The sequence below is a fragment of the Vigna umbellata genome, chromosome 1, assembly GCF_029865625.1.
Source record: "Vigna umbellata cultivar VRB3 chromosome 1, Vumbellata_1.0, whole genome shotgun sequence".
NCBI classification, from domain to species: Eukaryota; Viridiplantae; Streptophyta; class Magnoliopsida; order Fabales; family Fabaceae; genus Vigna; species Vigna umbellata.
This window is the reverse complement of record NC_142165.1, coordinates 91,479,113-91,492,719: the sequence shown is the minus strand read 5'-3', so window position 1 is coordinate 91,492,719 and position 13,607 is coordinate 91,479,113. Positions and strand designations below refer to the sequence as shown.

Sequence of the window (13,607 nt, the reverse complement as noted above, 5' to 3'; positions counted from 1 at the left end):
GGGTAGTGCTCAAATGGTTCCAATCACCTCCCATTTAGAAATCTGCAGAACTTATCAGTAATCCTTAATGAGCTTAAGGCCTTGTGATTATCAACTTCTCACATCTTTTGGTTGAATAAAGATACGTTTAGGTGATATGCTATACATATATGACACTGTAGTTAAATGAACTATTTGCACAAAACATTACATAAACTAACTTCAAAAAGAAAAAATGAGAAAAATGAAACACCATTACTTTTTGTATAAACCATTCCACGTAAAATTTATCTTATCAACTTCCTTTAAAAATTTATTTTTAATTTAATGGTAAAATATGAATTGTGTTTCAGTAGACTGTAGACTGCATTACTTACTTTTTAATTTTTAAAATATGATTTTTATTTTTTATCTTGTCCACCACTACTTGCTAGTTTACAACCATCAGATTATTTCTAATATCCAGTGGCACTGCTTATGTAAGAGCCTGAAAATAATAAGGCTATTGGGCCTTATGTTGAGACAGTCAGCCCATAAGCTAAGGACCCATGATCTTAGAAAAGAGTTTTCTAAAAATCAGAATTACTTCATTTTGTCATCTTTCTTTCTCTCTCTAAAACCCTTGCCCTAAAATTCTCTCTGCCTTCTCTCTAGATTTTCTCTTCACTGGACCGATCAAATTTTGATTTGAAGGTGTTTCCGCGCTTGCTGCACCAAGGGCTTCAGTTTGAACCGAACGTTTTTCCATTCCGACCGGTAAGTGTTTTTTTTTTCCTTTTCTTCAACCGTTCTTGAACCTAAGCCATGCAACTTGCTGGTTGCCTGTTACTGGTAGCTTTTCCTTTAGTTTCTCTGTCCCTTCCAACTCTAAGAAATGTGCTCTGCACCAATTTTTGGTGGCTTATAGGTGCTGTCAAACTCGCCTCTGTGAGGAGGTACTGCTAGAGCGTTCCTAGGAGTGGTACTGTTAAGCTTTCCAGGTAAGGGGAGCTAATTATTTTTGTATGAATTTATTTTATAAAAATACATGCATATGAATGTTGAACTGGTGTGCTCTTGTGGAATTGTTTTATGACTTTTATTATATTGGGTGTTATAACTGAAACTGTGAAATTGTGCATGTTGTGATGTGATGAATTTAATCTGTTTTGAATGAGTTTGTTGGATGAAATTGATCTTGTTGGAAGGTCTGGAGTAAGGGTTATGTAATAGCATGTATATGGGTATTAAACATATGTACAGGTACTGTTTGAGGTTGCTGTGAGAGGAAATGAAAATATTAAAATTAGGCATTTCAGATTTAGAGCATAAGAGAACATGGTAGATAATTTAAATAAATTAATTGTTAATTCTTGAGAGCCTTTCTTTGTTGGTAGGATAGAGGAACCTTAAAAACCTGAGTTGGCACATCCCTGATCATAGAGCAGCCTTGGCCTGGTCCAGTAAGTTGTGACTAGTCATATGTGCTGGCGTCGAAGGTGAGTTTGATGCGTTTAGACATTTGGGTCCTCTCCGGTGACCAATTGGGGTAAATAAAGATCTCTACTAGGATGAAAATAAAATAAAACAAGTTAATTGTAGATACATAAAGTTATCATGTGTTAATTTTCAGTCAATTATAATTTTAGAAAATCAGTCACTGTGTGTTTGAAATTTAAAGTAAGGATCCATATATAAAATATATATATATATATATATATATAATAATAATAATAATAATATAATGTAAAGATAAAATACGTAATATATATATATATATATATATATATATATATATATATATATATATATATTTTAGTTTAATGGTGCGTTAGTATTTTCAAACAATAACTCCAATATTAAGGATAGTTGTTTCTTATATTGAAACGTGAGTGTTAATCAATAATTATATTACTTGTAGGTATGTATAAATTGATGCATTTTATGAGCTATTATGGATTAGTTGGAGTTGTTTGGTTCTTGGTATTGATTAACTTAGATTCAATTGTGGAGATGTTATTTTTATAATTTGTGAGTGGTGAGTAATGTATATTGTTGAGATTGTGTATATGTTGATTGTGGCAGAAAGTATATGATTACAAAGTAATGAAAGTATGATCCAAGTTGTAAATCAAGTTCCATCTGTGTAGGATCTCTTGGTGAGATCCTTAGTGTTTTAGAATGAAAGTAGGAGCTCAGTCTTGGGGGTCATTCTGAAACTCCAATGGCTAATCATACTCAAGTAGAGGGATTAATCCATGTGGTGAGGAGTAGCAGGAGGTCCTAGTCTTGGAGGCTTCCAATATGCTCCAGGGCGCGGAACAGACTAACCTCGTGAGTGTGGTAGGGTGGAACCCATTGGCAACGACTTTGCAAAGCAGTAGAGGCCACCACGAGTGCATAACCCACCATAGCTCGACTATCATTCTAAAGTCCGGACGAGTCAAGTCTAGAAGATAACATGCTAGGATGTATGCCTTAAACTGCTTTGATTTAAGTTAACTCTTGTATGTTATGTGCTTGATATGATGTGTGCTTTTATATAATTAGCTCACCCTTGCTTGTTTGTGTGCTTGTTGTATGTGTTTTCTTTTGCAATGATCATCCACTTGGATGTGAGCAGAGGAAGATGAGGTTTCTTTGGAGGCAACATTGGAGAGAAATGAAGATGATGCTGCAGCTTAGACTCACTAGGAATTCTTAGTTCTCTTATGTCATTTTGAAGAACCTTGTTATGTTTTAAGTTTCAAATTCTGGACATATTTTGGAATATTCTAGTGCTTGAAGTTTTAATTTCTTAGTAAATTCTGGAAGATTGTAATCCTATAACACTTTAAGTACATCTCTTAACTGCTTTCTAATATTATAAATTGGTGATGTCTTTGCATATATATTTGCTATATATTTGGGATGTCACATTTATGGTATCAGAGCAGTTTGTCCTTAGGATGACCTGTGAGTTGAGGGCTTGTCTTGCCTTCTCTGTGAAGAATTGAGTCTAAATGGTATGATTTACCATTTCCTCCAAGTCTATATAGTAGAGTGTGTATCTAACTAGAAGTTTTGAAAACAGAAAACGTCTTGATAAGAGTAGTGAGGGTGCACACTCATGACTTTTACCAGAGATGATTTTCCTTTCTTAATTCTGAAGGTTTGGGGTAAGAAAGAGTTAGAGTTCCAGTTTTGTTTCCTGTAGTAATTCCTATCTTGTTCTTGCCTTTATGGTGGTGTAATGTGCTCTATTGTAATAGAGGAATGCAGATTCAAGGACAACTTGAGTTGTATACCTTTATTAGAATTGGTTTAAGCCTTTGAGACAAATTCTTGCCTCGAAGATAAGGAGTTAGAAGACTAAAAATTTAGGCTTCAAAGGACGAGAGAAGATAGTGGAGTTTAGAAGTAATGTTTTGGGTGAAGAAATTTTCAAGAACAAAGTCAGAAGATCATATATCGTACGTTTCACAAGAAGGGGTTGAGTTCAAAGGCTAGATTAAGAAGGGGTTTACTATTTTTATTTTTTATTTTTTTAAACTTAATCCCAATCCCCTCTCACTTTCACTTTCCCTTACACTCTCAGCAGCAAGTCCCCCCCCCCCCCTCACTATCATTTTCTCTTAATTTTCACTTCCGTTAACACAACATTTTCCATTTTCTTTCAAATTTTGCGAGATTCACCGAACACCCTGTGATCATCGAAGAGAAGTTCAGCTCCTGCGACCTAAATAGTTTGGTTTACAACGACAAGGGTTATCTCATGGTGGTTCAAAGTTTCAAGTTTAAGCATAGATTTTCAAGTTTGGTTATTTAAAGACAAGAAAGTGAGGAAGAAATTTTTAGCAGATTATATTATGGAATCATGATACTTCAAAACTAATCAAAAGTTATAAATGTTTTAAATTTATACTATGCATAATTTGCTTTTTCTATAAAATTTTTGTTAACAGAAGTGGAAATTAAGAGAAAGAGAAAAAGTGACAGTGGGGGGATGGTGACTTGCTGTTGAGAATGAAAGGAAAAGTGAAAGTGAGAGGCGATTGTGATTAAGGTTTTAAAAAATACAAAGTAAAATTGGTAAAAGTAAAAAGGGTAAATTTAGAATTTAAAAAAAATTGGGGAGGTGTAGGAGAAGATGGGGTGGTGGAGGAAGCATCACTCTAACTGAATGTTAAAACCTCGTTTAGAGAATACCATATTTCGAAATCTGATTTAGAGGACACTGTATTTCAAAATTCTTTTAATAAACTCAACGAATTTAGAAAGTCAACGAATTTCAAAATTTGATTTAGAAAGTTATTGAATTTCGAAAACCAATTTAGGTAGCTCACTAAATATTGAAATTATATTAAGAAAACTCATCATATTTCCAAATTCGGTTAAGCTTTCTCCCATATTTCCTAATCTGGTTAAACTTTCTTTCAAATTTCGAAATCTGATACTTCTTTTAATACTTTTTTTTGAAAGAAATTTAGTTTTAAAATTTGTTTTGCATGTTTTATTTTGTGAATTTCTTAATCTCTAGTTATTACTATTACTGAACAAATGAGGTATTCTATGATGACTATAGTTATAGGTGATTACAACTTAAGATGAAATGTTATCCTTTAAGTTTTATATCCCACAAGTAAATTTTAGTTTCAGCCAAGATTATCTTCTTTTATAAATAAAATATGCGAGGGAGATTACAAAAATAACTTTACAATTGATAATATTTTTCTCAAGCATATCTACCATATGGCTAGAGGTCTTTGAAGAGCATCAAATATGATACACGGATATACGTGACACTTTAATCCGTAAAAATTGTACATCTAAAAATATACAATACTGGTTCTCACAATAATTGTTATATAGGTCTCTTAATCAGCTTAGTCTTACATGAGAACCACAACTTTGCTTGAGCTCATATGTAGCCTTTGTGCAGTCTACCCCAATACATTAGAGTTTCTGAAGCTGCTTCAAAGTATAGAGGTTCATTTAGACATAACTCTCCCATTATAGACAAATGTAGCATGGTAAACACGTCATCTAGTGTGACAATCATCTCACCAATAAGGACATGAAAAATATTTGTCTCTCTATGTCATCTCTTAACAAACGCCAATATCAACTCCTTATCGACGTAATCATACGAAATATCACAAAGAGACATTAAACCAAAATTCAGCATATAATTTTGGATAATGAATTGACATGCTCTAAATTTATTTAATTTTTTTTCATGGGAGACCAACTTTATCTTTTCTCAATCCCACACATAATAATTGCAAATAAAATTTAAACAAGTCATCAACCATAAAAAAAATTACTAATACAGTTTTTCCATAATGCATATGCAATGTGGTCAACATAGCTTGTTAACAAAAAAGTGTCGTGTAAACCTCCAAGATATCTAACTACTTCATCTTCTTCGTGAGCAACATTGTCATATTGCTCAATAACCTCTTCGTGATTTTCAATAACATCTTTCTAAATATCAGCACCAACAAATGTTGCAACTTCTCCAAATTCACTATCACGACACATTCTACAAGCAGATGTCGTAGGTCTCATTTTAGTTTCACATTGTGTAAAACTCTCATTCCGATTTATAGAGACATCTCATGTTCTTATCATTTCTAGAACAAACAAATTCAACCAAAGATTAAAACAAATACACATAAAAAATAATTAACTTTAAAGAGAATAACACATAAAATAAATTATAAACCTTAAACCATAAACTTTATCTAAGAATACAAAAAATCAATAAAATTAAACAAATAAATAAGAATTAAAAATAAATTAAAAAAATTTCAAAAAAATAAAAAATAAAAAATAAAAATATTAAATATATATATATATATATATTTATTTATTTTATTTTTAATATTTTCAATCTAAGACTTCCAAAAATTTAGAATAAATTTGCTATACTCATTTTCAGTTACATTTTTATTTTTATGAAGCGTAAGTAATACGAATGATTAGTGATATAGGGAATTTGAGGATAGAAAAAAAGTAGGACTTTTATAAATTTTAGAAGCTTTAAAAGGTTTCTAGTAATGAAATATTTTAATTTCTCTCTTAATTTTATAATACATTTATTAAAAAAAATTATTTAAGGTAAATGGGCTAAATAATAATTAATAATAAAATATTAATAGCGAGTTATCTGAAACTCCTTTTTAGACATTTGATTTATTTGAAAATTACTAAATATATGTTTTTATTAGAGACTAAAGTAGCTATGGTGAGTTGCAAGAAATATTACCTTTCAATTTTGTTTATATTTATTTATTTATTTTAGTCTCTAAACATGATTTTAATTTATTTCGGTCATAATAAATATTAATTTAAGAGGTATTGAAGATAAAGTCGAATAAATATACAAAAAAGAACGCAAAAAATGATTTCAATGTGAGATTGAAGAGTAGAGGGCTTGGTCCAGTTCAAAAGTACAAGAGTGCAGTTGGGTGAAAAACTCATTTCACTCTCTCTTTCAATCAATTACCCACTTAACACCATTCCACTCATTCAATTCTGGTACTTCCTACCACTGGCCTGGTTCGCTCGCGATGAAGAGGTCATTTCCATGGGATAATCAAATTGATTTGTCTTCTTCTTCACTAAACTCCACAGGTATTCCTATCATGTGGAAACTCTTTTTTAGAGTTAGGGTTCTTCTTTTTCTTTTGTTCTTAAAACAGAATCAGTTGTTCGGTTTCTCTTTTGGATATCAGAAAATCTATATTCACTTTACCTTGTGTGTCACGTGTAGTTTGAGATAGGAAGCGTGTATCTGAGTCCCGTGAGTGTGCGTCCGTCGCGCTGAAGGATTTGTTCCTTAGGGGTGGTTTTGCGAGAGTGAAAAGAAGTTAGAGTTATGGAAAAGGGTATTGTGTTACAGTGGAGTAAGAAAGAGGTTAGGGTTGTAGGAAATCTTAAAATTTTACCTGTTTGTTTGAGTAATCAAATCAAAATCACTTTTCAAGTGAAGAATTAAAATGTATGTGTGTGAATGGTGGAAAATCAGTGTAGTCGTGATGTTTAAGGGGTAAGTGGCTAGAATGTTGAACTGTATATGAGGTTTATGGATATGTTTTAAGACATCATTTCTTTTTTATTCGATGTTAGTTGTTAGTGAGGGGTCAATTTTTCTTTATAATTTCAATAACATGGATTTTTAACCTTCAATGAGATCTTTTTTTTCTTTTTGTATTTTGTAACCTTGTGTTGTTCAAAACATAGCTAAGAGAACACACATTGAAAAATGTTCATTTCTAGCCCGTGGAAATAGGGAGACCATTGTCACATTCTCTTTCCCGAGGCTTAGCTTGTAACTCACTGCAGATAAATTGTGCTTTGGTTTCGAGTTAGCCTGTATATGCTACTATTTTAGTCTTATGTTGCTTGCAATTCTGATGCATGCACTTACATTAGCGGCGGTTCTTTTAAGCAGATGTACTCATCAGACGGGCAGAAATGTATCAGGATTACATGAAGCAGATCCCAATCCCAAATCATCGAGGTTCTGTGATACCATTTACCTCGTGGATGGGATTGGGAAGATCCATGAAGCAGTTATATGGACAGCCCCTTCACTACCTCACAAATATTCTGCTTAAACAATGGGATCAGTTGAGAATTGGCAGTGAAGACGAATACAAGCCCTTGGACATCATTATTCACCCACACAAAGCCGAGGCTACCATCTGGCTCATCGAAGAAATCCACCGACAAACCTCATCGCATTTTCGTATTGCTAGTCTCTGGAAGGAGGACTCTATGTACAATGGTTTTATTGATCCCATTTTCCCAAGATTACAGCACACATCATGAAGACATGAAACCATTTAGTTTATAGGCTTTGTACTCTATCCTGGAAATAGTTTCACATTTGTTGTACTTTTGGTAAAGCAAAATTGAATAGCTTTGCTTCGAACTTTTTTCTGGCTCTGACTATTTTCCGTGTTATCCATTGGCAGGACGCATCAAGGAGACCAGAAAATTGAATATTTTCTGGCTTTGACTATTTTTGTTTTAAATATTTGCCAACACAGAGCTCTTTACATGTTTTTTCATAATAAATGTTGTTTTTTTGGCTTTGGCTACTTTTTTCTTTTTTTGTAAAAGAAAGTTTTATTCGACAATTTTTCAGGAATTAGGCCAGCATAAAAAAGATATACAACTAAAAAACGAGTTCAGACACTTCCACGATGATGACTATGTGCATCTTCATGCTAACAATAAAAAGACTAAAATAGCTTTCCTCACTCTATACCACTGCAAGAGTCATTGTTGTCATTATGTCTTCTTCTGCACTGCATCTCCGCTGCACTCACGGAAAACGATATCAGCGGGAGTGCCACTTAGGAAACATAGTTTTCTCTCCATTCAGATTGTTCAATTCGTAATGTTTCGGAATGGTTCAATCTGAAAAGGAAAGATGGACATTTATGCAGCGTTGAAACCTTGCTCTGAAAAGTTTGTTATTGAAAACTTATTTCAAGAAAACATATTTTGGAAAACTTGTTCGGAAAAACATCTTATATGTTTTGGAAACCTTCTTCGGGAAACCTTGTTCTAACATCTCGTTATCAAATCTTTCTAAATAAAATGTTCTAAAAAAATTCAGAAGTCACCATAAAAAGTATAACGTGAAGGGTAAAATGGTTATTTTACAGATTATGGAGATGCAGTTAGTGACTAAGGATGCAGAACACAAAAGTCCAGACTTTTTACTGCAATTTTGATATACTAAAAAATATTTTAAAAATCAAAATTAATGTAAAAGAAAAGTCAGTATGCTCGTATCTTTCTACTTCAAATTCAACATCAAATGTTCGTGAAAATAATCACTCCAACAAAGCTTTTCTCAAGTTTGAGTTGATGACATTTCAAAGCCAGAGTTCATGGTATTTGTGGGTTTTTTTATATAACATCAAACAGAGATCTTTCTCCTGCACGTAGTTTTTAATTACGTCAATCTTCTCTCATATTACCATCTCAATAGAAAAACAATCGCCATGTAAATTGCCGAACTCCTAAAAGATACAACCTTCGCCAGCGTTTCACTATGTTTAAAATGGGCTCTTGAGAGGTCATAGAAGGAAATTAATTTTTCATTTTCTAAATTATGCAGTATCGTGGAAATAGGACTGATTAAAATTTCACGATAATATCTCGTTAAGAACCTTATAAATGTGTAATTGAACCAATACACATCTTAATCACTCCAACGTTTAAAATCAATTTTACAGAACCTAAAAAAAAACACAATTTCTCTTTCAAAATTAGAAAATGTTCTCCTAAGATGAAAATTTTAACCTGATTTTCCCTTTCTCCAAACCCTCCGCGCAAAATTACACATGACACCTATATCTTGGGACAGAGTCTTATCTTTAGGGCAGGCTTGTATCTCAGGATAAATCTTACGCAAATTTAAAGTAGCAAGCAAGCCCATTCAATAAAAACGTAGTAGCTTAGAAATTAAATACCCACAATTAGATCAGTTAGATAATACTTTTTCATAAGCAGTTAAATAATTTCTTACAAAATTTATAAAAAAAAAAAACTCCGGCCATATTGTTTAGTATTTTCAAGAATATACTATTGTCCAAAGTCAGCTGTTGGATCAGTTTTTTCTTGCAGACATTTGTTCATTAAAGAATCCAGGTAAGATGTTAGGTCGAATCAATCATATTAGATCAGTCCCATTTTATTTTCAACAAGTAATTCACATTAAAACTTTCTTTTTCCAAGAAAATATGCAGAGGAAACTGCTGCATGTTGAAACTCCTGAAGCCCGAATACATTAACATGAATACAAACCAAGCAATCACTCTTCAGCAGGTTTGGGTGGGCCCTTCCATTTAAAGTTGTCCGCATATGATTTAACCTGCAACCACAAGTAGTATGCATTAACACAGAGTTATATTACTATTGATCGCACCATACTGCCACACGAACAAGGTTGTGAAAGAAACGAACTCCACCGTCGTTCAAACTAACACTTATGTCGTTGAAAATGCACCCAGTTAAAGAAAAAAAATAGTGAAAGATGTTAACCTTCAGCAATGGTGTTTGGCGCTTCTTGACCTGCAACAAGTTCAGAGCTTTTGTTACTCATAATAAAATAAAACCCTAACGGAAAAAACATGACGAACAGCAATGCACAGTCGAGTTTTTTCAATTTAGGGGCCTGATTCTTGAAGCAGAATTAATGACTAACAAACGTACTCTAATGATACACATTTCACAATCGTTTGAAAAACAAGACATGGGAATTCTCCATTACCATATTAAAACTATAGGCATCTCCATTGTAAAAGTCATCCGGGGTCATAAATTTAAAGATCCTGGATTTTATAAGACCTCTCCATTTGAATATGCTGACATGGCAAAATTTTAAGAACTTGAGAATAAGACCTTGGTCAAAAGAAAAAACATTTTTTTGTCTTGAAAACGTTCATATCCAAATAAAACATTAGTATGGGTCTTGTAAGACCCCTCCATTAGAGTAAAAGTGATGAAGAGGACTTAAAAGTGATGTTGCAAACAGTAGGATCCACAAAAAGTAAATTATGACCTCATGCTATGATTCTTACAATGAAGATGACCTTATACAACCTTAGTATCATGATTGAATCACGGGTAAGAAAATAGAAATAGATTCACCAAATATATTAGAGATCACGTAATTAGCAAGAGGTTGGGAAGGAAGTGCTTCCTTCTTTAGAGTTAAACCTCCATTTGTCCATATTCAAGAAAGAGTATGTCTTGTTTTTTATTCCCATTCACTTGAAGAGTGAATGCTATAGTTTACATCTCATACGGCCATGAATATAGCATCTAATGATACCTACGGTCTAGAAAGTTTTCTAGTGTTTTAGTACGATGCTTCTCATTTTTTAATTACACAAATTAACAGGTTTTGTTACATTGGCTATACGCTGTGTATTATCAACAATTTCTTCAGTTGGTGGTAAAATGTAGTCTTCAGCAATTACATATGCAGGACCTTTGAAACAAATAGCTGTGTTCTGAGCTCTATACAGATTACTTTCAATACATTTTCTTTCAAATTCATTAAAATTTCACGTATTGATTCTGCAATACCTACAACGGTTTCATGTGATATTTTCTCTGATTTTCCATGCATATACTGTAACGCCTATTGTATTTGTATCGTTTTGGATTTTCTTTAACAATTTGAGTTTTATATATTCTTTGCATGAACAGATTAGGGGAAGAAGTCAAGGATGGAATGAAGTGGCAATCTTAGAACTTTCACCAGAGATGATGGATTATGCTATGCAAATCACTGAGAAGAACTGAACATTTAACAGATGGGATATCAAGAAGGGATATGTTTTAAAAATGACCAGAAATATATCCTGGATCATATGTGCCAAATAAGAAATTTGCGGTACTAGAGGAAGAGATAGAATGGGAGGGAGATGGAATGTCCTCTGGAGGATAGGCTGCTAAATTTCACCTTGAGTTCATTGTTTTAGGAATTGAAACAAATTCATTTTTGGAGGGGAGGCTAGGGCATGGGAGTATAGTCAAGACCATGCGACATGATCACATAAGCATGGGGCTAGAACATGGGCCACAGTCACACTCATATGTATGTTTAGCAGACAGTTAAGAGTCTTATGGATAATCAGAAACAAAATGGGGAGATCTGGAGTTAACCGAGTTATTGATTGATTGAGGAAGTTAGGGGAGAGTAAAAGGTTCTCAAAAAGGAGGGTTAGGGACCTCTATTCTGCAATAGCTTTTATCTTCGTTTCCTTGTCTCTAGTATTCCAGTGACACAACCCAGAGGCAGATATGGAAGTCTCTGTCGATGAACATTCCATTTACTTTCTACTCTCCTATCCATCTCCATTATTAATTATTTGTTTCAATAAGAACATATCTGTATCAAAAGAAACCTTGAACATTCAAAATATATGAGATATTATCTGTGTTCCAATATTTGAATAGTAAGACATACCGAATATTCCCAACCATGTTTCTCTGCAAATGCTTTTGCCGCTTCTGCACTATCAAAAGTCAAGGCAGAATCACCAACATGAGCATAGGGATCCCCAGTGGATGTCCAGCCCATCAGTGGATTTTCCCACCTACAATTAGTAGAAAATTACTATTTGTTGAGCCATTATTAATGATTACACAACAATTAATCCAATTTAGGATATTCTACTGAAATTGCTAGTAGTGACTCCTTAAACTATTCAAGGATTTCCAGAATCACATGTGCTATAATATAAGTTTAAAACTAAAACCTATAAAAATTGCCATAGTGCATGAGATGTCATGATATCACAAGCTCCCCTCTTATGAATAAGTTTATATCGTTAATTTGCATACAAAAATCCCAAGCATCCCACCTACCCAATTATCAAACTCGATATTGAAGGGGGAAAAATATTCAAATTGTACAACTCAGACATTGATGTTTACAAAAGCAGTGAAAGAATTGTGATAAAGCGAAAGAATATACTTTTGGGTTGATAAGAAGTTGATCTTCCATCTTCCAACCTTCCCAGATCCTTGCTGAGATGCAGTTCTAGCGGGAGAATAAATTACAACCTGCATTGCGGTGTAAGTACAAGACAGAAAGGCCAACAGTGTCACAATGATTAGCAAGTGAAAGTAGGGGATCTAGAGATGCATAAATTATTTCTAAACTGTAAAGTCTGTGTATAGAACATGGAAGAGCCTACTAGGTGATAGTGAAAAGGGCGAAATAAGTCAATCACGAACACTGAATCCCTAGATGATCGAATGATCAAGATTGTCGTCCTTAATATCTCACACTCTCAGTTAATACGCCCAATTGAGCATTGGTCCTTAACCTCTCACAGCTAACACGCCCAATTGAACATTGATATCCTCTAAAATGGTGAATATGGCTGCAGTTGAATCTACCATAACCAAAATGTCTATGCTAAGATTTATCTCTTAAAAATTTGTATAATAACCATAAACATAGATGCCTGATATGCATTTCTAGGCATGATTAAGTTATGGTAATAAATTTGGTGAACTAATGGCAAGGTTTTGTAGAAGGTGATTGAGAGCCTGAGAAATTGAGCGAATCAACGAATTTAAAAAATATATATAAAAAGAGAATAAAAAGGGTAGAATACCCTCCTACGAAGGTGTTCTTGAGGAATTCCAGAAACCATTCCGATCTCGCCTGGTTTGGTTTCGACCAGTGCCTGGGTGGAGAACCGACGGACCATAGTGGCGCGTAGGGCACGTTGTAGAGTATTCGCCATCGTCAAGGAGAAATTTGATTCTGCGCACTAAACAGGGCCAAGTGAGATTGGAAGCAAAATCTCGCGTATTTCATTTACTGTTAGGAATTTATTAGTTCCACCATTTTATATTTTATTACTGGTGGGAATCTGGGCTGGACAATGTTCACAGAGTTTCTTCTTGCACCTCCATAAATTTTTCCTTGCATCCCACTTAAAAAAAATTCTGTTTTCTTTCTTTTTATTATCTAAAAGTCATTTCAGAAAATTAAAAATATTTTAAATTGTGTAATTTAAAAATTATTTTTCTTTCAACAATTATCTATCAAAACTTTAGTATTTTTTAATTTGAGAGAAATGTATGTCTCTTTAAATCAACGCTTGTAATGAAAAACA

The 13,607-nt window shown here is 33.4% G+C and overlaps 2 protein-coding genes across 2 annotated transcripts; one reads left to right on the top strand and one right to left on the bottom strand.

Annotated features, from left to right (window-relative positions):
• Positions 1 to 6,360: 6,360 nt before the first annotated feature.
• On the top strand, positions 6,361 to 7,879 carry LOC124819746 (protein RDM1). Its single transcript, XM_047291316.2, has 2 exons — positions 6,361 to 6,576; positions 7,397 to 7,879. The coding sequence occupies exons 1-2, from the start codon at positions 6,513 to 6,515 to the stop codon at positions 7,774 to 7,776; spliced, it is 444 nt and encodes a 147-aa protein (XP_047147272.1). The 5' UTR covers positions 6,361 to 6,512; the 3' UTR covers positions 7,777 to 7,879.
• Positions 7,880 to 9,625: 1,746 nt separating this feature from the next.
• Positions 9,626 to 13,310, bottom strand: FRO1 (NADH-ubiquinone oxidoreductase-like protein). Its single transcript, XM_047291322.2, has 5 exons — positions 13,101 to 13,310; positions 12,452 to 12,540; positions 11,942 to 12,071; positions 10,006 to 10,035; positions 9,626 to 9,835 (listed from the first exon to the last, which is right to left on the bottom strand). Exons 1-5 carry the CDS (start codon positions 13,230 to 13,232, stop codon positions 9,776 to 9,778), a joined length of 441 nt encoding a protein of 146 aa, XP_047147278.1. The 5' UTR covers positions 13,233 to 13,310; the 3' UTR covers positions 9,626 to 9,775.
• Positions 13,311 to 13,607: the final 297 nt, after the last annotated feature.

What these genes read in the sequence shown, in the direction of transcription:
- LOC124819746 (XM_047291316.2), top strand. Translation starts at nt 6,513, where the DNA reads ATGAAGAGGTCATTTCCATGGGATAATCAAATTGATTTGTCTTCTTCT. An exon ending in TTCTTCACTAAACTCCACAG is followed by an intron (nt 6,577 to 7,396) that starts GTATTCCTATCA and finishes TCTTTTAAGCAG; the next exon opens with ATGTACTCATCAGACGGGCA.
- FRO1 (XM_047291322.2), bottom strand. Translation starts at nt 13,232, where the DNA reads ATGGCGAATACTCTACAACGTGCCCTACGCGCCACTATGGTCCGTCGG. An exon ending in AAGAACACCTTCGTAGGAGG is followed by an intron (nt 12,541 to 13,100) that starts GTATTCTACCCT and finishes ACCGCAATGCAG; the next exon opens with GTTGTAATTTATTCTCCCGC. An exon ending in GCCAAACACCATTGCTGAAG is followed by an intron (nt 9,836 to 10,005) that starts GTTAACATCTTT and finishes TTGTGGTTGCAG; the next exon opens with GTTAAATCATATGCGGACAA.